General features: G+C 28.4%; 4 protein-coding genes across 15 annotated transcripts in view; 1 reads left to right on the plus strand and 3 right to left on the minus strand.

Annotated features, from left to right (window-relative positions):
• LOC124955382 (UDP-glucosyltransferase 2-like) overlaps positions 1-1,010 on the minus strand; it is a 7,005-nt gene extending 5,995 nt beyond the window's left edge. The window contains exon 1 of the mRNA XM_047509734.1: positions 1-1,010. This exon is cut by the window's left edge and continues 311 nt beyond it. Coding sequence (XP_047365690.1) covers positions 1-97 — 97 coding nt within the window. The 5' untranslated portion in view covers positions 98-1,010.
• A 2,280-nt stretch (positions 1,011-3,290) lies between these two features.
• Positions 3,291-22,620, plus strand: part of LOC124955383 (calcitonin receptor) — a 54,121-nt gene continuing 34,791 nt past the window's right edge. For all 5 annotated transcript variants that reach the window (XM_047509736.1, XM_047509737.1, XM_047509741.1 and 2 more), the window contains exons 1-2: positions 3,291-3,322; positions 3,691-3,801. In XM_047509736.1, coding sequence (XP_047365692.1) covers positions 3,304-3,322; positions 3,691-3,801 — 130 coding nt within the window. In that variant the 5' untranslated portion in view covers positions 3,291-3,303. The remainder of the gene's footprint in view (positions 3,323-3,690; positions 3,802-22,620) is intronic.
• On the minus strand, positions 4,083-13,245 carry LOC124955379 (juvenile hormone esterase-like). Of its 5 annotated transcripts, none has more exons than XM_047509724.1 (11): positions 13,239-13,245; positions 12,961-13,142; positions 12,123-12,411; positions 11,617-11,802; positions 11,093-11,292; positions 10,826-10,997; positions 10,358-10,675; positions 10,067-10,211; positions 9,085-9,926; positions 8,786-8,998; positions 8,364-8,699 (listed from the first exon to the last, which is right to left on the minus strand). In XM_047509724.1, the coding sequence occupies exons 2-9, from the start codon at positions 13,123-13,125 to the stop codon at positions 9,758-9,760; spliced, it is 1,644 nt and encodes a 547-aa protein (XP_047365680.1). In that variant the 5' UTR covers positions 13,126-13,142; positions 13,239-13,245; the 3' UTR covers positions 8,364-8,699; positions 8,786-8,998; positions 9,085-9,757. The 5 variants fall into 5 exon arrangements, with proteins under 5 accessions (XP_047365678.1, XP_047365677.1, XP_047365679.1 ...); XM_047509725.1 differs by lacking the exon at positions 13,239-13,245 and having other exon boundaries at positions 12,123-12,206; positions 12,360-12,411; positions 12,961-13,201; XM_047509722.1 differs by lacking the exons at positions 10,067-10,211; positions 10,358-10,675; positions 10,826-10,997; ... (3 more) ...; positions 12,961-13,142; positions 13,239-13,245 and adding an exon at positions 4,083-8,241 and having other exon boundaries at positions 8,364-8,695; positions 9,085-9,481.
• Positions 16,294-20,009, minus strand: LOC124955381 (juvenile hormone esterase-like). Of its 4 annotated transcripts, XM_047509733.1 has the most exons (10): positions 19,900-20,009; positions 19,657-19,805; positions 19,054-19,105; positions 18,817-18,972; positions 18,296-18,481; positions 17,765-17,964; positions 17,498-17,687; positions 17,030-17,347; positions 16,739-16,883; positions 16,294-16,598 (listed from the first exon to the last, which is right to left on the minus strand). In XM_047509733.1, exons 4-10 carry the CDS (start codon positions 18,959-18,961, stop codon positions 16,430-16,432), a joined length of 1,353 nt encoding a protein of 450 aa, XP_047365689.1. In that variant the 5' UTR covers positions 18,962-18,972; positions 19,054-19,105; positions 19,657-19,805; positions 19,900-20,009; the 3' UTR covers positions 16,294-16,429. The 4 variants fall into 4 exon arrangements, with proteins under 4 accessions (XP_047365689.1, XP_047365688.1, XP_047365686.1 ...); XM_047509732.1 differs by lacking the exon at positions 19,900-20,009 and having other exon boundaries at positions 19,657-19,876; XM_047509730.1 differs by lacking the exon at positions 19,900-20,009 and having other exon boundaries at positions 18,817-19,105; positions 19,657-19,874.

Below are 22,620 nucleotides of genomic sequence, written 5' to 3' on the forward strand. Positions count from 1 at the left end.
TTTTTGCTTGAAATGCAAAAATTCCAAGTATTCGATATCCCTGAGAATACGTCAGACACAATGTCATCCAAATAATGATACACCGTAACACCTTCATTTTTTTTTTCACCCTTGTATCTCTTCTTCCTCACTCTTCTTCTTTTTTTTTTTTTTTTTTTTTTTTTTTCTTTGTCTTTTTCTTCTTTCTCCTTTACTTTTTGCCCCACCACCTTCTCCTTTCACCCTTTCCCTTCACTCTCGTTTGCAAATTCCTTCCGTTACGTCTAAATAATATTATTTAACTCAACTCTGCATTCATTTCGCTTTATATACGTATATACGTATCGAAAACATCCAATCGCAAATGACGTAAAGTTCAGAAATCAACATTGACTTTGTAATTATAGTTTTATATCTCTCTCTTTCTCTCTCTTTCTCCCTCGCTCTGTCTCTTTTTCTCTCTCTCTCTCTCTCTCTCTCTCGTTTTTTTTTTCTGTTTCCGTTTCCGTTTCCGTTTCCGCTTTCTTTTGGCTCTTCCCTTCCTTTTTTTTCCCCTTTTTTCTTTTATTTTTATTTTTTTTTCATATAATCATTCAAGATTAATTTCACCCACGTCAATTAAAATATTTTCTATTTTTTTTTTTCCTTTACATTAAGAAATATAATTTTGAAAATGTTCCATCCAACAAGGTACCTTTATAATAACGATAATATTGTAATTTAATTTTTAGAGAAAACGATATTAATTATTAAATGTGACGTTCGTACTCGGTATATTATTTTTTTCTTTCTCTTTTTTCTCTTTGCTAAAGCATCGTGATTGAGATTAATTATACAAATCTAATATAGAACACGATTTCGTTCTCGATCCCTTTCGATGATATTAAAAAATAATATTATAAACGATATCGTCCACCTTGATTACATTGGTGTTTTATTTCCAATATCCGTGGTATTTCAATGATGTGAACAAAATTTTCAGATATCAACGATCTCCCTGTAGAAGGTGCAACTGCAAACTGAAGAATCATTCATACTTGACAGATAAAGAAATCTTCAATTTTTATTTCGTGAGTCATGCTCTGACGTTATCGAATAGATGTATCACGAGTTTTCATTACTAGTGTACGTTCATTATCTGTTATTTTGTATTAAATAATCGATATTCGTATTAACATAGTTGAATTTCTCAATGAATTTATATGAATTTGTAAAGATGATATTGCATTATTTCTCTCTCTCTCTCTCTCTCTCTTTTTCTCTTTCTATTTCCCTCTCATTATCCTTCCAATTACCGGTATACCTATTGTATTACACCCTTGCTTCTTAAATTCTGAAAGTATAAAAAAAAAAAAAAAAAAAAAAAAAAAAAAAAAAAAAAAAAAAAAAAAAAAAAAAAAAAAAAAAGTAGAAAAATAAACGAGTACAATTTATAAGATCTCTACTCATAGAAATTATTTGATTCATTGATCGGTTAATTATTTGATCGATTAATGTCGACGTTTTCATTATTTTATATCTAAATGAATAACATTAAGTATTATTTATTGAATATTTCAACCTAATCAATGATTTCTCTTCTCCTTTTTCTTTTGTTTGTTTTTCTTTCTTTCTTTCTTTCTTTCTTTCTTTCTTTTTTTCTATACTGCACTTGTGCGAAAAATTGAATAATAATAATAACAACAAAGTTAGAACATGGATGAGATATAAAAAAATTTATGCAGTGTCATTAAAATACTATGCACATTTGTAAAACACTATATATATATATATATATATATTCGTTTCTTTTTTTTTTTCTTCTCCACTTTAGATATACAATTATAAAGGGTGTCATTATGGAAAAAAAAAAAAAAAAAAAAGGAAAAAAAAATGTTAAAATCATTCGTTATAAGAAGCATCGGACAATAAACTAAATGAGTTTTAAACGTAGAGTAGATCTTTCTATTGCGTTCAATAGATTATCTAACTATCGTTTGTTTGTAATTGAAAATGAAAATTTTCCAACGCGTCCAATTTATATTATAAGTGAGAAAAATTGTAAAACGATATGATAACTCTTATATTAATTTTTTTTTATCTACGTTTATTATCCTATTCGATTAAATTTCTTTTAATTGATAATATTATCTTATTTTTCTTTACCTTTCTTAATGTTTTATTTCTTCTTCTTCTTCTTCTTCTTCTTCTTCTTCTTTTTTTCTCTCCCATTTTTCATTCATTCATCACGTAAACAAATAAATATTTAGAACTATAAATATCCAAGTAAAGTACGCATTTATCTTATTTATTTACGTCAGTTTAATATTACACATCGAATGAATTTGAATTCGAATACGATTCTCTTATGAACGTGACGATGATGTACCAAATAATGAATTATGTAATTCGATTTGTCCGTAACAACCTTCTTTCATTCGATTCATAAAAAACATTTTTGATATCACATCGCTTCTGTATATCATACAGAATGTGTAATTGAGTAGGAATCAGAAACTCAAAAAAAGAAAAAAAAAAAAAAAAAAAAAATTATACACGAACAGTTAATCATATGTTGACGTAAGTTCATTGATTTAACATCTTGTCGTACTATCTTCTTTTAATTATAACTTCGATACAAAATGATTTTGTTACTTTTCATTTTTCCTTTTTCATCCTGTTTTCATCGCAACTTAAGTGTCATGAATATTTTGAAAATTGTATTGTCATTATTATTACTTTGTATTAATAAATAATAAATAAGATTTTGTAAGGGGATTGTAGGGTGGCAAAAAAAAAAAAAAAAAGAAAAAAGAAAAGAAGAAAAAAAAAAAAGGAAATTCCTTTCTTTAGTTATTTTATTTCTTCTTATTTTGAAATGATATACGTAAAAACGACCTTTGAACTTTTACGAAAGCTTTCGCGTGACACTGAGGCGTACGTGCGTGGAATCATTATTACCTTACGAAACGGACTTCCGGATGGCTTCTCAACGTCGGCAGAGTGCTCGCTCTGCGTGAATCTCGAAATTGCAATTGCATAGATAACGCCTGGGAATACGTATATTGAATGGTAAAGGAGAACGCTTGCGCGTTCGGTTAGAACCGATATCCTAAGATAAATTGATTTTATAATGATGACTATCTAATAAACAAGAGATCGAACAATAAATAATTCACGTTCTAATATTATTCGATCATACTACACGATCACGATCGGTTCCGCGTATCATAAATATCATGTTATCTTTATTATCTATATAACTTTTCTTTTATGATTTACGTTAAACAGATTGAGCGAATAGTGTCAATTGCATTGGTCAATAAGTAATGTGAAAACTTTTGTATGGGCATTTTATTTGCAAGTAAACGAATAACGTTAGTAATTCTTTTTTTTTTTTTTTTTTTTTTTTTTTTTTTTTTTTTTTTTTAATGTTTAGTGTATTTCGTATCGATATAAATAATATACTTTTATAGTATTTTTCATTGAATGAACGTTCGATATTTGTATGTCTAAATGAACAAACATTTTTTTTTTTTTTTTATATATATATATGTTAACACGAATTATGAATTATACATTTTTCTCTAAACAAATGCAATGTATTCAAAAGATTATTTGTGAACTCGCGTTAAGTAATAATATTATATATTTCCTAGATGTTTCATAAATCGAATTGTTATCTTCAATAACATGAAATTACAAAAAGTCATTTTTCTCGTATCATTCTAGAGCCCTTCTGTCCTACGACATTTGATGGATGGTCCTGTTGGCCGGACACACCAGCCGGATCTACCGCTTACATTCCTTGTCCCGATTTTATTACAGGATTCGATGCATCGTGTAAGTAACCTTTAATCCTCATTTCTGATACATTTATATATTTATATAATTCTATATGATAGAAAATATTTATAGATATTATCAATCAATTAATATCTAATATTATTATTTTATATATATATATATGAAGAGATATAAAATATATGAAAATTGAATTAGATAAAGAATATCTATTGTAATATTTTTTTTTGACGGGGGGGGGGGGGAAGGGAGGGAGAGGGAGGAAAAAGGGAGATAAGGAAGAGGATTTTATATATGGAGAATAAATATAAGCCAATGGAAAAATGTGCAAAGTTCTTTTTAATAAGATAACACACGCTCTTGCGCATCATATAAAAAAGTAATAAACAAACTTATTAATAAGCATAACAATAAATGAAAGCGTAAGAAGAAGAAGAAAAAGAAGAAGATAAGAAAAATAAATCTTATAAAAATATCACTCTACTTTTTGTTCACGCTTGTTACTATTAATTATTTACATAGCTATACGATGAATAAAAATATGATCTATTGTAATGATTTTACAGTGATTGATTAAAGAGAAAGAGAGAGAGAGAGAGAGAGAGAGAAAATGATAACAATAAAAAAAATGATGAGTCTGTTAATGAATAACGCATTAGGCGATACTAATATGACAAACTTTGTACTTAAGGATGATAATTTATATAATATCTTTTAAAGAAATTGACGAATTGTGTGTGTATGTGTATATATATATATATATGTGAGCTATGTATATAAAAAAATATGTATCTAACGTCGCAATATGTAGATATTTCCTTAATGTATTAAAAAATGAAAATTAAAAATTATTAATTAAGTTTTTATTGATCAACGGTGCAACTGTAAAAACCAACTGCATTGATCTTCGTATAAAGTATACTTCTAATCGTAGCATTATTACTATTACGAAGTATATTTACCAATGCATCGTATTTTGGAATATTGGCCGGTATCTTGATAATCGGCAAAATCGACACTGCGACCAATTGAGCATAAATGGATGGACATTTGATCAAATTTTCTATTACGATTAATTTCATTTCCTCGAGATTATCGATACGAATGATAGCAAAGAAATGTTGTAGGGCATCGATTATACTTGTAGGATAAAGGGGACTATACTCACAAACCAATTCTGGTATTTTATCGCACAATTTCAACGCAAATACATATAGTTCCTTCGATTCAATATATTCCTTCGTTATTATCAACAAAAAGTATGAAGTAATATCCATTTCGGGTGTCAAACATTCATTGAATAATTTCAAAGTTCCATGGATTATTCTTAAATCGTATTGATTGTCGCTCAATAGATGGGAAATTATGTCGTGTATTATAACGCGTAATGTATAATTAATGGGATAGAAATGTGCTCTTTTAGGATGCGGCATATTCCAACCGGTTCTGACGGCATTGAAAAAGATACGCATCAAAATGGCGAATCTCGATTCGAGCTTGTCCTTCCTCAATAAAAGATATTTGTTTACCGTAAATATTCTAAATGTATCTTGCATAACGTAATCAGAATTGAATAGATATTTCTCGATGATCTTCTCGCAATAATCATCCGGTAAAATGTTAGCCGTAGCCTCGTCTATTTTACCGAAAATAGTTTCTATGTACCACTTTATCGTACGATCATCGACACCATTCATCTGAACAATGGCTTTTTCCGCCATTTTTATGATCATATGAATGAAATCAAATATATATTCCGTGGGAATATTCGTCATTGGATTAATCAGATGTTTACAATTTTGCCAATCTTCCAATTTAAATTCGCTTATGCATTTTTTCAATGTCAACCAGGTAATCGGTCCAGGTTCCTTCTTGAACATATCAAAGGTTTTCGTTATTATAATCTCCCGAATCGAATAATGTTTTTCCTCTTTCAATTGTGACAAAAGAAAATCCGAACTATTTTGAAGCGTTTCAATTCTACAGATTAATCTTATTCCGTGTTTCTTAACTGAGACACGTTTATCGGTTAAATCTTTAGCGAACAATTTAATCTTGCTTATCGACGTTCGATCGCATACATTTGTTATAACCTGTAAAGCCGTCAACAGGTAATCACTTTCGCATATTCTAGCGATTATTTCAATCGGTACAGGCGGATCAGACAGAACTATACCCCTCAAAGCGTTTATCAATAGTTTGTATCTGTTATTGGCATCGTTCGGTTCAATGTCGATCATTTTTTCTTTAGGTATATACGGATCGATGATTTTCGCATATGTTTTCCCATATAGAAGCATACCTAGGAATTGTAAATAATAAACTTTATTCTCATCCCTAAGACGTCTCATAGCTTCCTCCGCAAATTTAATCGGTATGTCCTTGTACCAACGGCTTCTAGTAATGAAACGTTTCATCATTCTAACGCGCGTACTTATCTCACAATTGTCTAAATAATTGGAAAAACGTTTCAATACAAATTCCGGATTCCTTTTCAATTGTGCCAGAGCATTTCCAGAATCAATATCCCCGGCAATTTCTTCCTCCATCATCCACAATTTGTAAAGATCTTCATCGTTCTTCAAATACCTTTTAATATCTTTAACGAGATAGCTATCGATCGGCGGTACATTGGTTATTATCGATCGTACCTGTTCCATAAGCCATGGATAATTTTTCAATGACAATTTTCCCCATTTTGTATTCTTTCCTATTGCATGCCGTACATTGTAATTATTAATGGCAAGTAAAAGATCCTTTGTCACGGTCAACTTGTTCTCTTTCTCCCAATTAGGATCTTTCGTTTCAAATTTCTTTACTATTATTTTGACGATATTATCGAAACACCTTCGTTGATATTCAGCGTCATCGTTGAATATGATCCACCTGTCCTCCCAATTTTGTAATTCTACATCGACGAAGATATTTAATATTTTTTCCAACGGCATATCATTCATCATTCGAAAACGAATTGCTGATTCCAATAGAAATTTGTTCTTCGACGAATAAAATCCACATAATTGATCCATAACGTAATTCCTTTCGATAATTTCATTGATGACGATCCAATGCCTTTTGCTCAATTTCGATAGATCGTAAATATTACGAAATTCTTCAAATAAAGAAGACCAAAAACTAGCGTCCTCGTTTTTGTGCCTTACATTGATATATTCTAAAGTTTTAAATAATGCCTCGTCATCCTGATTTATCTTACAGGAATAAATTATCTGCATTATCAATGCTACTCTGTCCGTGGTATATTTGGTCTTATTTACTTCGCTTATGATCGTAGGAATTATCTCATTCGTCGGTAAATAACACCTCCATACACATTTGTAATTCGTTTCGTATGTGCAATTGGCCGACTTTTGCGATTTCAACCGACGGGCCTCTGTTATTCGTTGATCGATCGGCAAAATACAAAGTAAACTATCCGTGACGTTGGTTAGATCATCGAACAAGTTCTTCTTATAAACGTCCTTGTAGGATTTTAAAAAGAGCATTGCTTTTTTCTCATCTGGATAATACTCGAGATACTTCAACATCTGATTTGTATTAAATTTGTTTCTATCCTTTGGCATTAATTTCGGGAATATAATATCCATACGGTCGGAGTCTATCAGTTTAAGGGGCAACATATTTATAAATAACTTTGGCTTCTCTAGGAACTTTTGTGTAGCCTTTTTAAGGAACATATCGGCACACTTAATCTTAAGTTTTATCACTGGCGGATTACTTTCGTATCTTTCAAAAATCTCGATGAAATCTTTTAGATTATATTTTATTAATGACGGTAAAAAGTCTATATATTTGTGAACGGATACCCTGTAAGTATTACGAAACAAAGGATCGTCCATTGGCTGATCGAGTTTCAAATAACGTATTACAAGATTCGGTTTGGTTAAGTACCATTTTTTCAATACATTACTCGAAACTACAATTCTATGACGAACTACGATATCGTATATGAATGATTCGCTGCAATTACGTAATAAAATTATCGATTGATCTATGCCATAAGCTTTCGATAATGCCATAAAAAATTTTTCGGCCAATTTAGGATGATTCCTTCCCAAATGACACGATAAACTCTTTATAATTCGTGCTCTAACTTTCATGGACACGTAAGGTAAGATGTTTTCAAAGAAGAAATCAACGTTTACTATTTTCTTATTATGTCCATCGAAATACCAACGTGCTTTGAGTGCTTTCGATACTACAAACATATCTTCCGATTTTAATGCCTCCGTAACGACATCGTACTTCTTTAACATATTCCCAGCAATTATTTTTACAAGTGGTATCAATGGCTGACCTATAATATTCGTCCAGATATTCAAATCGAATTCCGTACCCTCAACTTTAATACGATCTTTTATCATTTTCGATATCCATCGATATTTTTCGGTAGGCGTGTCACCTGGAATCGCTTGAATCGCTTCGAGATATGGCGTCATTAAACTCATAATGATTACTTTTCTAGAGAACAGAAAATAAAAATTTCAAATTATTATACTATTCTTTAATACAATTTAGATACGCGCATTATGTATTTATTTATTTATTTATTTATTTATTTATTTATTTATTTATATACGCACATCACTCGTTGTCTGTAAAATGAAACAACGTATTTGTTTGTTCCTCGAAAATGATCCTTTTTATTTCATTCTTCTTTACGATCGATATTTTATCCGTCTGTATCTAATTGCCGGTTACAATTCTTTCTAACGGTTACGATTTCTAACACCACCTTCGATATTCAGGCGATCACAAAGGAATGTCTTTCATGAACGTCTTATCGACGATTATTATAAATATTGTAACAAGAGGAACGTTGAACTTTTAGTTTGATTATAAAAAATAATTCACGAGATCAGTGATATATATAAATATATATATGTGAGCGTGTGTGTGTGTAACTTTGGGATTTCTTCCTTAAAAAAAAAAAAAAAAAAAAAGAAAAAAAAAAAATTATAAAGAAAAATAAGCTAATAATAATGAAACACGTGTACACGCGTACCGCTTTCTTCTTGAAATTCTTGTTGAATAGTTCGTTAACGAGTAGTGTTGTTATTATTATCACGAATCTCGTCGATGACTAATTATAGACGTCACTTGTCGTTCGACCTTGTCTTCTATTCCTTCCGCGATAATAGAAGAAAAATATTTACTGAAGCCACTGATATTTCTACTGATCGAAATTATTTCCTTTTTCGTTTCACAAAGTCCTCATCTTTAAATATACAAATGAAAAATTGTAACGATTTATCGATTAATTTATTAATATTAATTTATTATCTTTTATAATAAAAATCTTACCAAAGATCAAGAACAATAACTCTAATAAAATATACCGGCGTTGAACTAAACGTAACTAAACGAGATAGAACACGTACGTGCCAGTCTATTCGCGATTCCATCGACTAAATGCGATTGAAGCGACACAGTGGTTCTTTTCTGTACTAACTTATTATCTATAACTAAACGGATTAGCCATTAGGCGAGTAGCGTTTACTTGAATGTTATCAACCACGTTACCTCATTACTCTCTGTACGTCATACGTATATATATATGCGTATTTGTGTGTCTTATTTACATGCAATTTTCAATGCATTTCTTTCTTTTCTTTTGCTCTTCTTTTGTCTTTCTCGTCAATCAATTTCTTCAAATCCTCTTAAAATATTTGGTCATCATCATTACTTTCGTTACTTTCTTCCTTTTTTTTTTTTTTTTAACAAACAAATTTACACCATGGTTAAAGTTTTATCGAGCAAAGTCACATGTTGTAAAACAAAAACAACAAGTATATTTATTAACAATTACAAATATTGCAACAATAATAATAATATAATAATGATAAGATTTAAGAGAAAGAGAGAGAGAGAGAGAGAGAGAGAGAGCGAGAGAGAGAATTAGTCCGATTAAAAACAATGTCAAAATATTAGTCTGAATATCGATATGATTCAATTTTCAACAAAACATTTTTCATTATTATAAATTGTTCTTCCTTATCGTATCCCATTCGAATCTTTCTGTACCTATTGGAATACTTTCCATTCGTAAATTCTCATCGATGTTGAAATAATTGTATTCATTGGCATCTTTTTTCAAAGGTTCCCATAAAACGGGAATAAGTTCTGTAGTAGTCGGTGTGGGATTTCTACGGGACGATTGTAATAATCATTTAGTCGACAATATTTCATGCGAATATATATACATATATATCTATTTGTGTATGTGTGTGTGTCCTTGTATTTATAGGGGTGTGGTTATAAAGAAATAAATTGGAAGATACGTTACCCTGTTCTAGCAAAATCAGACCACAATTGCGTAAAATATTCCATTATTTTGTAATCTTTCGTACCAGGGCTATGTGGTTTCAATAATAAATATTTTTGTAATTTCCCATAGAACATGTAAGACAATTCATCGGCATGTGTAGCTCCTAGTATAAAAAAACAAATATGAAGCGATTTATGTATAATATGTGTTTTCATATACACACAAAAAGATAAAAGTTTCTCCATGTTTTTTTCTTTATTTTTTTTTTTATTTTTCGTTTTTTTTTTTTTATTTTTTATTTTTTTTTACCTGGTATTTGAATGCACATGGCCCTCTTCATAAAGGTAGCATTTGTGGAGTCATAAGAGAACTTGTATAAGTACACCGGATATTTATTTATCTTCGGCAAGATTCGTGCTAATTCAAAAATATGATGAAGGAACAATACGTCCCCTAAAAAGTGCATTAGATTTTCGGAAAGTTCGTCGCTGAACAATTTTTCACCAAAATACAAACGTTCAAAATCATTTATCGTGATATTTTTGTCTTGAAGCTTTTTCGCGAGATATGGCGATATTAAATCCTTGAAATTGACATTTAATTGACGAATTCTTTTCAAAATAGTCGCTGTAGAAGAAAAATATTCGTTAATGAAATTATATGAGCGTTTTAATTTTATTCGTTCGAATATTTTAAACAGATTATCATTAATTTGTAATAATAATATAAACTAAATCCCTTTCTTTCTATCGATGACAATAAACATCACCGACTTACATGAGTTTTTATGAACACCCATAAAAAAGGATCCTTCCATATCGTTGAACCCTAACATGAATGGTACCTTAGTGCCAAGTTGCATAGCGATCTCCGGTGGTTGCGCTAAGAATGGATTCTTCGATTTGTAATCCACTCCTGGTAAAAATGGCGAGAACATCGTTAATTTATCCTAAAAAGTACATAACTTCCGTTTTTATTTATTTAAATGGAACGAACAACACTGTCCGCATGATCCAATCGATAGAACCAAGATATATTATTTACCTCCGGTATTATATACAATTGATATTTGACGAGTTTCTTAACTTCCACTTTTCTTAAAAAATCAACGATGGCTTTCGGATCGAACGATTTGAAACCTAACATAGCTGATAACTGATAACCATATCTTCTTGGTTCGCCGGATGTGCGAGCCCAACTATTCATGGCTGTGCCGCTTTGCGCTATAGCCTTGTGAAATAATCCTGAAGGAGCAAAAAAAAAAACAAAGAAAAAGATAAAGAAATGAAAAAAAAGAAAGAAAGAAAAAAGGGATACCGGTAAGACGAGATTTTCAGGAATGTGGATCTTAAATGTCGTGTCTACGGAATATGTGTCCAATTTCTGATACGTAATATGGAAAGAAAAAGAGAAAATATATAGGACAAAAACAGAATAAAAAAAACCATTTATACAAAATTCATTTAATTCTTTTGTACTTGTGAATATCATCCTTTCAAATTTTTTTACCATTTTAAAAATATGACCCAGGTAGAAATGCAATTAAATTGAAATGAATAAAAATCTACCTTCTGCCAACGGTGATATTGTTAAATAATGAACCGAGGCTGCTCCAGCGCTTCCACCAAATATAGTTACGTTCTGAGCATCACCACCGAATACTTCGATATTATCTCTGATCCAGCGTAATGCCATTACTTGGTCCTTTAAGCCTTGATTTCCCGGTGCAACCTCATCCTCCAGATTAAGAAATCCTAAAGCATGTCTTCATTAAGATAAATATATAACTATGCGCGAAATAATACGGATTACAGAGTTTTCTTTTTTTCTGTATAATCATTGGGATGTTTTCTTTTTTTCCTCTTTCGTTTTTATCAGAAAGAAAAAGAGGGAGAGAGAGAGAAGAAATAAAAATTGCAATTATAAATTTTAATTAGGAAAAAGGAACGTTCATTTTTTTTTTTTTTTTTTTTTTTTTGATTTTTCAAATACCGCTTCGACGATATTTACGAGAATATAATTAGAATTGTAATTATAATGTTATCGAACAGAAATGATGTTCGTTTTTACTCACCTAATACACCTAATCTATAATTGAACGTAACGAGTATGATGTCCTTTCGAATGATATAATCGGGACTGTACATGTCATCGTTTCCTGATCCCAAAAAAAAAGCGCCAGCATGAATCCATACCATTACCGGCAGTTTTACAGATATCTCGATTCTTTTTGGCTTATAAACGTTTAGATAGAGACAATCATCGCTACCTATTACCTTACCACTCGTAGTTAATTGAATGGAAATATTACCGAATTTCGAACCATCCCTTATTCCGTCCCATCCTTCCGCTGGTAATGGATCCTAATGATTCGTTCGTAATTACAAAAATTTAATATATTAAATAAATATTAAATATAAACAATTGCTTATATTATTAATAATAAAATAAATAAGAAATTAAATTTATATTAAATATAAATATTAAAATTATATATGTATATATGTATATATTAATTGAATCATATAAAATGATATTTAAAATAGAATGAATATAGAATGTTCGAATGATATTGCATTTTTTCTGTATACAACAATTATGGAACCGATAGAAGAATTATTTCGAAATGTTAAATGAATTAAATCAAAAATTTTCTATATACATATTTCATTTGATATATATATATATTCTATTGAAAATATTTCTCTTGGATGTTAATAGTTTTTTATTTAAAAAAAGTGGTAATGTTAGTTGCCAATGATCCGATATTATCAACGTATATTCGTAAGAAAAATGATATGTAATTTCTTTTCCCTTTTTTTTAATTTTTTCTATTTCTTTTTTTTTTGGCAAACTGAAAAGAAAGAGGGATATTGATTGAAAAGAGATCATTTCAATTAAATATTAAATACCTGAAATCTAAGCTCGCCGATCGGTGGTTTAGCATAAGGTATTCCTCGAAATGCCAAATAATTATCATTATTATTGCAAACGTTGTGCTTAATAACACCTTGAATTTTTCCCTGTTTGAGATATATCACAGGTCCTTGTTGTTGGCGATCCATACATTTGTTCATATAATGTACATATTTATCTACATATTTATGTAAGACTATATATATATATTTATATATATAAGAAAAAAAAATTCGCACTATCATCATAAAAATGAAAATAATAATATAAATACTTGTATCTGATCAACAGTCCGAGAGTCACTGGGTTTTATATTATTTCTTGTCATATTTATGAACGGGATATTCTATTAAGTGGGGAAATATGAAAATATTAAGTGGGGATAAACAGAAAGAAAAGAAAATGTCATTTTGTTCTAATACTGTTCTTTACAATAATTGAATTGGAATATTATTTATCTCAAGTAATTATGATAAACGAAAATCAAAAAAAAAGAAAAACAATTAAGGAAATATATAAATTTATGTGTCTATACAATATGTGATCTTATTAAAAATTGTAGAATATATTGTTTTTATTTTTCTTTGTTTGTTTCATTATTTTTTATTTTTTAATATATGATTATAATATATAAGAATTTCATTATTAATAATAATGCAATGCTAGAACGAATTTATTTCTGACAGTTCTGTGATTATCGATTCTTAATGAAAATTTTCTTTCATCGTACGAATATGTTGTCTAGCACGTTTAGAACATGAAGGTACATACATAAGCCATAAGAGACCTTTGTTTTTTAACCTTTATGTATATATTAAAAGAAATGAATTAATATGAATCAAATCCGTATCGGTTAGTTATAACTATTGTGCATTTACATATTTATTCATTGTTAATCGAAAAAAAAACGTAATTTTTAAATTGTAAGTAGCTTATTATTCGAAAATCGAAATATATATATATTTATATATATATATATATATTTATATATATATATATATTTATATATATATATATATATATTGCGTTTTATTAGAAGTTTAAAATATTTGTTTCTTTTCTTTTTTTTTTATTTTTTTTTTATTTTTTTTTTATTTTTTTTTTATTTTTTTTTTTATTTATTTATTTATTTTTTTTTTTTTCATACAAAATAAATTATTTGCCAGATAAAAATATATAAAATGTATGATCTTCTTATCATAAATCGTAGTATTCTTATTATATAATATTATTCTCGTTGCAGAATACTTCCTTTTTTAATTATTATTATTATTTCTATGGAGAAGAGAAATACGATATTTTTTCTATTTTATTTATAATTCTTTTTTCTTTTCTTTTTTTTTTCTTTTTTTCTTAAGCGTCATAGTGACGCATATTGGATACATATCGTACTTATACGTAATAAAATTTCAACGTTCATATTAAATTTTCTTAAAATGCTTATTTTCTGTAATAATTAAAATTTTCTTCCCCTTTTTTAAAGATAAAATTTGACATTTATTCTAATGGTAATTTATTTGTCCTATTAAAACAAATTGCTGATTCCAGATTAGTAATCTCTCGGTAATTTCGCCGGTAATGATCCAATGCCTTCCGTTCAATTTCGACAGATTATAGATATTACAAAATTCTTAAAATAATGAAGTTTAGAAACTCGTTTTCGGTCCTTACATTGATATTTTTTAACATTAAAAAAAAGCCTTCTCGTTTTAATTCCACTTACAGAAATAAATTATCAGTGCTACCCAGTCCGCACAATAATTGTTCTTATTTATATCTCTTATGTTTCTAATCATTATCTCGTTCGTCGGCAAATAACATCTACATTCTGTTATGTAATTCATTTCATATATGCCATCTGCCGAATTTTGGGACTGTAAACAATGGGCCTCTGTCATTGGTTAATCGATTGGCAGAATACAAAGTAAACTAGCCATGACGTTGGTTAGATATCGAACAAATTCTTTTTGTAAACTTACTTATAGGATTTTAAAGAGATCATCACTTTTTTCTCAACTAAATAATACAGGAGATACTTCAACATCTGATTTGTATTAAATTTGCTTCTATCATTTGGCATTAATTTCGGGAATATAATATCCAAGTGATATTAGAGTCTATGAGTTTGAGGTGCAACATATTTATAAATAACTTTAGCTTCTCTAGGAATGTTTCTTTAGCGTTTTTAAGTAATATATCGGCGCACTTAATCTTAAGTTTAATCAACGGTGGATTAGTTCCGTATCTTTCAAAAATCTTGCTTCGAGATAAGGTGCCATTAAACTCATAATGATTATTTTTCTAGGAAACAGAAAATAAAAATTTCAAATTGTTATACTATACTTTCATACAATTTAAATACAGGCATTATGTATTTATTTATTTATTTATTTATTTATTTATTTATTTATAAACGCACATCACTTATTGTGTGTAAAATGAACCAATGTAATACCTTCTTTGTTTGTTCCTCGAAAATGAACCTTTTTATTTCATTCCTCTTTACGATCGATATTTTATCCGTTTATATCTAATTGCCGGTTACGATTTCTAACGCCATCTTCGATATACAGGCGATCACAAAGGAACATCTTTTATGAACGTCTTATCGACGATTATCATAAAAATTGCACAGTGATGTATATATATATATATATATATGTCTTTAGGAGTTCTTAAAAAAAAAAAAAAAATAAATAAAATAAACTAATAATAATGAAACATATGAACACGCGTGACGCTTTCGTCTTGAAATTCCTTAAATATTTCGTTAATGAATATTGTTGTTATTATTACCAATCTCACTAATGACTTGAAAGACGTCACTTGTCCTACGACTTCTTTACGATATCTTTTTCGCTTTCATAAAATCTTCAACTCTAAGTACGGAACTGAAAAATTGTAACCAATTATCCATTAGTTTGTTAATATTAATTTATTATTTTTTATATAAAAATTTTACAAAAGATCAGAAACAATAACTCTAATAAAATATACCGGCGTTGAACTAAATGTAACTAAACGAGATAGAACACGTATATGCCAGTCTATTCGCGATTCCATCCATTAAATATATATATATATATCTGTGTGTGTGTGTGTGTGTGTGTGTGTGTGTGTATGTCTTATTTACATGCAATTTTCAATGTGATCTCTTTTTTTTTTTTTTTTTTTTTTTTTTTTTTTTTTTTTTTTTTTTTTTTTTTTTTTTTTTTTTTTTTAACATCTACACAATGAGTGCTGAAAAATTTTTATTCAGCAATATCACTTGTAAAAAAAAATATATAGATAGTATATTTATACAAAATTACAAATATTACAAGAATAATAAATATACAATAATGATAAGATTGTAAGAAAGAGGAAGAGAGAGAGAGAGAAAAAATTAGTCCGATTAAAAATAATGTTAAAAGTATTAATGTGAATATCGATATGATTTAATTTTAAACAAATCATTTTTCATGATTATAAGTTGTTCTTCGTTATCGTATTCCATTCGAATCTTTGTGCACCTATTGGAATACTTTCCATTCGTAAATTCTCATCGATGTTGAAATAATTGTATTCATTGGCATCTTTTTTCAAAGGTTCCCATAAAACGGGAATAAGTTCTGTAGTAGTCGGTGTGGGATTTCTACGGGACGATTGTAATAATCATTTAGTCGACAATATTTCATGCGAATATATATACATATATATCTGTTTGTGTATGTGTGTGTGTCCTTGTATTTATAGGGGTGTGGTTATAAAGAAATAAATTGGAAGATACGTTACCCTGTTCTAGCAAAATCAGTCCACAATTGCGTAAAATATTCCATTATTTTGTAATCTTTCGTACCAGGGCTATGTGGTTTCAATAATAAATATTTTTGTAATTTCCCATAGAACATGTAAGACAATTCATCGGCATGTGTAGCTCCTAGTATAAAAAAACAAATATGAAGCGATTTATGTATAATATGTGTTTTCATATACACACAAAAAGATAAAAGTTTCTCCATGTTTTTTTCTTTATTTTTTTTTTTATTTTTCGTTTTTTTTTTTTTATTTTTTATTTTTTTTTACCTGGTATTTGAATGCACATGGCCCTCTTCATAAAGGTAGCATTTGTGGAATCATAAGAGAACTTGTATAAGTACACCGGACATTTATTTATCTTCGGCAAGATTCGTGCTAATTCAAAAATATGATAAATGAACATTAAATCCCCTAAAAAATACATAATATTTTCGGAGGATTCATCGTTGAAGGATTTTTCACCGAAATACAAACGTTCCAAATCATTTATCGTGATATTTCTTTCTTGGAGCTTTTTCGCGAGATATGGCGGTATCAAATCCTTGAAAGTGGCTTTGAATTGACGAATTCTTTTCAAAATAGTCGCTGTTGATGAAAAATATTCGTTAATGAAATTATATGAGTGTTTTAGTTTTATTCGTTCAAGTATTTTAAACGGATTATCAATAATTTGTAATAATAATATAAACTAAATCTCTTTCTTTCTATCGACGATAATAAACATCACCGACTTACATGAGTTTTTATGAACACCCATAAAAAAGGATCCTTCCATATCGTTGAACCCTAACATGAACGGTACCTTAGTGCCAAGTTGCATAGCGATCTCCGGTGGTTGCGCTAAGAATGGATTCTTCGATTTGTAATCCACTCCTGGTGAAAACGCCATGAACATCGTTAATTTATCCTGTAAAATACATAACTTCTGTTTTTATTTATTTAAATGGAACGAACAACACTGTCCGCATGATCCAATCGATAGAACCAAGATATATTATTTACCTTCGGTATTATATACAATTGATATTTGACGAGTTTCTTAACTTCCACTTTTCTTAGAAAATCAACGACAGCTTGTGGATCGAACGATTTGAAACCTAACATAGCTGATAACTGATAACCATATCTTCTTGGTTCGCCGGATGTGCTAGCCCAACTATTCGTTGCTAAGCCGCTTTGCGCTATAGCCTTGTGAAATAATCCTGAAGGAGCAAAAAAAAAAAAACAAAGAAAAAGATAAAGAAATGAAAAAAAAGAAAGAAAGAAAAAAGGGATACCGGTAAGACGAGATTTTCTGGAATGTGGATCTTAAATGTCTTGTCTACGGAGTATGTGTCCAATTTCTGATACGTAATATGGAAAGAAAAAGAGAAAATGTATAGGACAAAAAAAGAATAAAAAAAAAAAAACCATTTATACAAAATTCATTCAATTCTTTTGTACTTGTGAATATCATCCTTTCAAATTTTTTTACCATTTTAAAAATATGACCCAGGTAGAAATGCAATTAAATTGAAATGAATAAAAATCTACCTTCTGCCAACGGTGATATTGTTAAATAATGAACCGAGGCTGCTCCAGCGCTTCCACCAAATATAGTTACGTTCTGAGGATCACCACCGAATACTTCGATATTATCTCTGATCCAGCGTAATGCCATTACTTGGTCCTTTAAGCCTTGATTTCCCGGTGCAACCTCATCCTCCAGATTAAGAAATCCTAAAGCATGTCTTCATTAAGATAAATATATAACTATGCGCGAAATAATACGGATTGCAGAGTTTTCTTTTTTTCTGTATAATCATTGGGATGTTTTCTTTTTTTCCTCTTTCGTTTTTATCAGAAAGAAAAAGAGGGAGAGAGAGAGAAGAAATAAAAATTGCAATTATAAATTTTAATTAGGAAAAAGGAACGTTCATTTTTTTTTTTTTTTTTTTTTTTTTTTTTTTTTTTTTTTTGATTTTTCAAATACCGCTTCGACGATATTTACGAGAATATAATTATAATTGTAATTATAATGTTATCGAACAGAAATGATGTTCGTTTTTACTCACCTAATACACCTAATCTATAATTGAACGTAACGAGTATGATGTTCTTTCGAATGATATAATCAGGACTGTACATGTCATCGTTTCCTGATCCCAAATAAAAGCCACCTCCATGAATCCATACCATTACAGGCAGTTTTATAGACATCTCGATTCTTTCTGGCTTATAAACGTTTAGATAGAGACAATCATCGCTACCTACTACCTTACCACTCGTAGTTAATTGAATGGAAATATTACCGAATTTCGAACCATCCCTTATTCCGTCCCATCCTTCCGCTGGTAATGGATCCTAATGATTCGTTCGTAATTACAAAAATTTAATATATTAAATAAATATTAAATATAAACAATTGCTTATATTATTAATAATAAAATAAATAAGAAATTAAATTTATATTAAATATAAATATTAAAATTATATATGTATATATGTATATATTAATTGAATCATATAAAATGATATATAAAATAGAATGAATATAGAATGTTCGAATGATATTGCATTTTTTTCTGTATACAACAATTATGGAATCGATAGAAGAATTATTTCGAAATGTTAAATGAATTAAATCAAAAATTTTTTATATACATATTTCACTTGATATATATATATATTCTATTGAAAATATTTCTCTTGGATGTTAATAGTTTTTTATTTTAAAAAAGTGGTAATGTTAGTTGCCAATGATCCGATATTATCAACGTTTATTCGTAAGAAAAATGATACGTAATTTCTTTTCCCTTTTTTTTAATTTTTTCTATTTCTTTTTTTTTTTGGCAAACTGAAAAGAAAGAGGGATATTGATTGAAAAGAGATCATTTCAATTAAATATTAAATACCTGAAATCTAAGCTCGCCGATCGGTGGTTTAGCATAAGGTATTCCTCGAAATGCCACATAATTATCATTATTATTGCAAACGTTGTACTTAATAACACCTTGAATTTTTCCCTGTTTGAGACATATCACAGGTCCTTGTTGTTGGTGATCTATACATTTGTTCATATAATGTACATATTTATCTACATATTTATATAAGACTATATATATATATTTATATATATAAGAAAAAAAAATTCGTACTATCATCATAAAAATGAAGAGGACGGAAAATAATACTATAAAAGCCTTGTATCTGGTCAACAGTCCGAGAGTCACTGGGTTTTTATTCTTTCTTGTAACATTTGTCGACATGATATTTGGTTAAGTGGGGAATGATGAAATAGTAAGTGGGGAATGATGAAATAGTAAGTGGGGATAAACTGAAAGTGAAGATGACATCATTTTGACCTAAGGTTATTTATTATAAGAAATGGATTGGTATATTTATCTCAAGTAATTATGATAAATGTAAATGAGGATATAAAAAAAAGATTAAAGAAATATATAAATTTATGTGTCTATACAATATGTTATCTTATTAAAAATTGTAGAATATATTGTTTTGTTTTATTTTTATTTTTCTTTGTTTCATTATTTTTTATTTTTTAATATATGATTATAATATATAAGAATTTCATTATTAATAATAATGCAATGCTAGAACGAATTTATTTCTGACAGTTCTGTGATTATTGATTCTTAATGAAAATTTTCTTTCATCGTACGAATATGTTGTCTAGCACGTTTAGAACATGAAGGTACATACATAAGTCATAAGAGACCTTTGTTTTTTAACCTTTATGTATATATTAAAAGAAATGAATTAATATGAATCAAATCCGTATCGGTTAGTTATAACTATTGTGCATTTACATATTTATTCATTGTTAATCGAAAAAAAAACGTAATTTTTAAATTGTAAGTAGCTTATTATTCGAAAATCGAAATATATATATATATATATATATATATATATATATATATATATATATATTTATATATATATATATATTTATATATATATATATATATTGCGTTTTATTAGAAGTTTAAAATATTGTTTCTTTTACTTTTTTTTTTATTTTTTTTTTATTTTTTTTTTATTTTTTTTTTTATTTATTTATTTATTTTTTTTTTTTCATACAAAATAAATTATTTGCCAGATAAAAATATATAAAATGTATGATCTTCTTATCATAAATCGTAGTATTCTTATTATATAATATTATTCTCGTTGCAGAATACTTCCTTTTTTAATTATTATTATTATTTCTATGGAGAAGAGAAATACGATATTTTTTCTATTTTACTTATAATTCTTTTTTTCTTTTCTTTTTTTTTTTCCTTTTCTCTAAGGAGTCATAGTTACGCATGTCGGATACGTATAGTACTTATGGGTAATAAAATTTTAACGTTCATATTAAATTTTCTTAAAATGCTTATTTTCTGTAATAATTAAAATTTTCTTCCCCTTTTTTAAAGATAAAATTTGACATTTATTCTAATGGTAATTTATTTGTCCTATTAAAACAAATTGCTGATTCCAGATTAGTAATCTCTCGGTAATTTCGCCGGTAATGATCCAATGCCTTCCGTTCAATTTCGACAGATTATAGATATTACAAAATTCTTAAAATAATGAAGTTTAGAAACTCGTTTTCGGTCCTTACATTGATATTTTTTAACATTAAAAAAAAGCCTTCTCGTTTTAATTCCACTTACAGAAATAAATTATCAGTGCTACCCAGTCCGCACAATAATTGTTCTTATTTATATCTCTTATGTTTCTAATCATTATCTCGTTCGTCGGCAAATAACATCTACATTCTGTTATGTAATTCATTTCATATATGCCATCTGCCGAATTTTGGGACTGTAACCAATGGGCCTCTGTCATTGGTTAATCGATTGGCAGAATACAAAGTAAACTAGCCATGACGTTGGTTAGATATCGAACAAATTCTTTTTGTAAACTTATAGGATTTTAAAGAGATCATCACTTTTTTCTCAACTAAATAATACAGGAGATACTTCAACATCTGATTTGTATTAAATTTGCTTCTATCATTTGGCATTAATTTCGGGAATATAATATCCAAGTGATATTAGAGTCTATGAGTTTGAGGTGCAACATATTTATAAATAACTTTAGCTTCTCTAGGAATGTTTCTTTAGCGTTTTTAAGTAATATATCGGCGCACTTAATCTTAAGTTTAATCAACGGTGGATTAGTTCCGTATCTTTCAAAAATCTTGCTTCGAGATAAGGTGCCATTAAACTCATAATGATTATTTTTCTAGGAAACAGAAAATAAAAATTTCAAATTGTTATACTATACTTTCATACAATTTAAATACAGGCATTATGTATTTATTTATTTATTTATTTATTTATTTATTTATTTATAAACGCACATCACTTATTGTGTGTAAAATGAACCAATGTAATACCTTCTTTGTTTGTTCCTCGAAAATGAACCTTTTTATTTCATTCCTCTTTACGATCGATATTTTATCCGTTTATATCTAATTGCCGGTTACGATTTCTAACGCCATCTTCGATATACAGGCGATCACAAAGGAACATCTTTTATGAACGTCTTATCGACGATTATCATAAAAATTGCACAGTGATGTATATATATATATATATATATATATATATATATATATATATATATATATATATATATATATATATATATATATGTCTTTAGGAGTTCTTAAAAAAAAAAAAAAAAATAAATAAAATAAACTAATAATAATGAAATATATGAACACGCGTGACGCTTTCGTCTTGAAATTCCTTAAATATTTCGTTAATGAATATTATTGTTATTATTACCAATCTCACTAATGACTTGAAAGACGTCACTTGTCCTACGACTTCTTTACGATATCTTTTTCGCTTTCATAAAATCTT

The sequence above is a fragment of the Vespa velutina genome, chromosome 18 (genome assembly GCF_912470025.1).
Source record: "Vespa velutina chromosome 18, iVesVel2.1, whole genome shotgun sequence".
NCBI classification, from domain to species: Eukaryota; Metazoa; Arthropoda; class Insecta; order Hymenoptera; family Vespidae; genus Vespa; species Vespa velutina.

Coding starts and splice junctions, on each gene's coding strand:
- LOC124955381 (XM_047509730.1), bottom strand. CDS start 19,821: ATGAACAAATGTATAGATCACCAACAACAAGGACCTGTGATATGTCTC. Junction 17,965..18,295: donor AATATCACCGTTGGCAGAAG/GTAGATTTTTAT, acceptor TTGCTCCTTCAG/GATTATTTCACAAGGCTATA. Junction 16,599..16,738: donor ACTGATTTTGCTAGAACAGG/GTAACGTATCTT, acceptor ATCGTCCCGTAG/AAATCCCACACCGACTACTA.
- LOC124955379 (XM_047509723.1), bottom strand. CDS start 8,228: ATGAGTTTAATGACGCCATATCTCGAAGCGATTCAAGCGATTCCAGGT.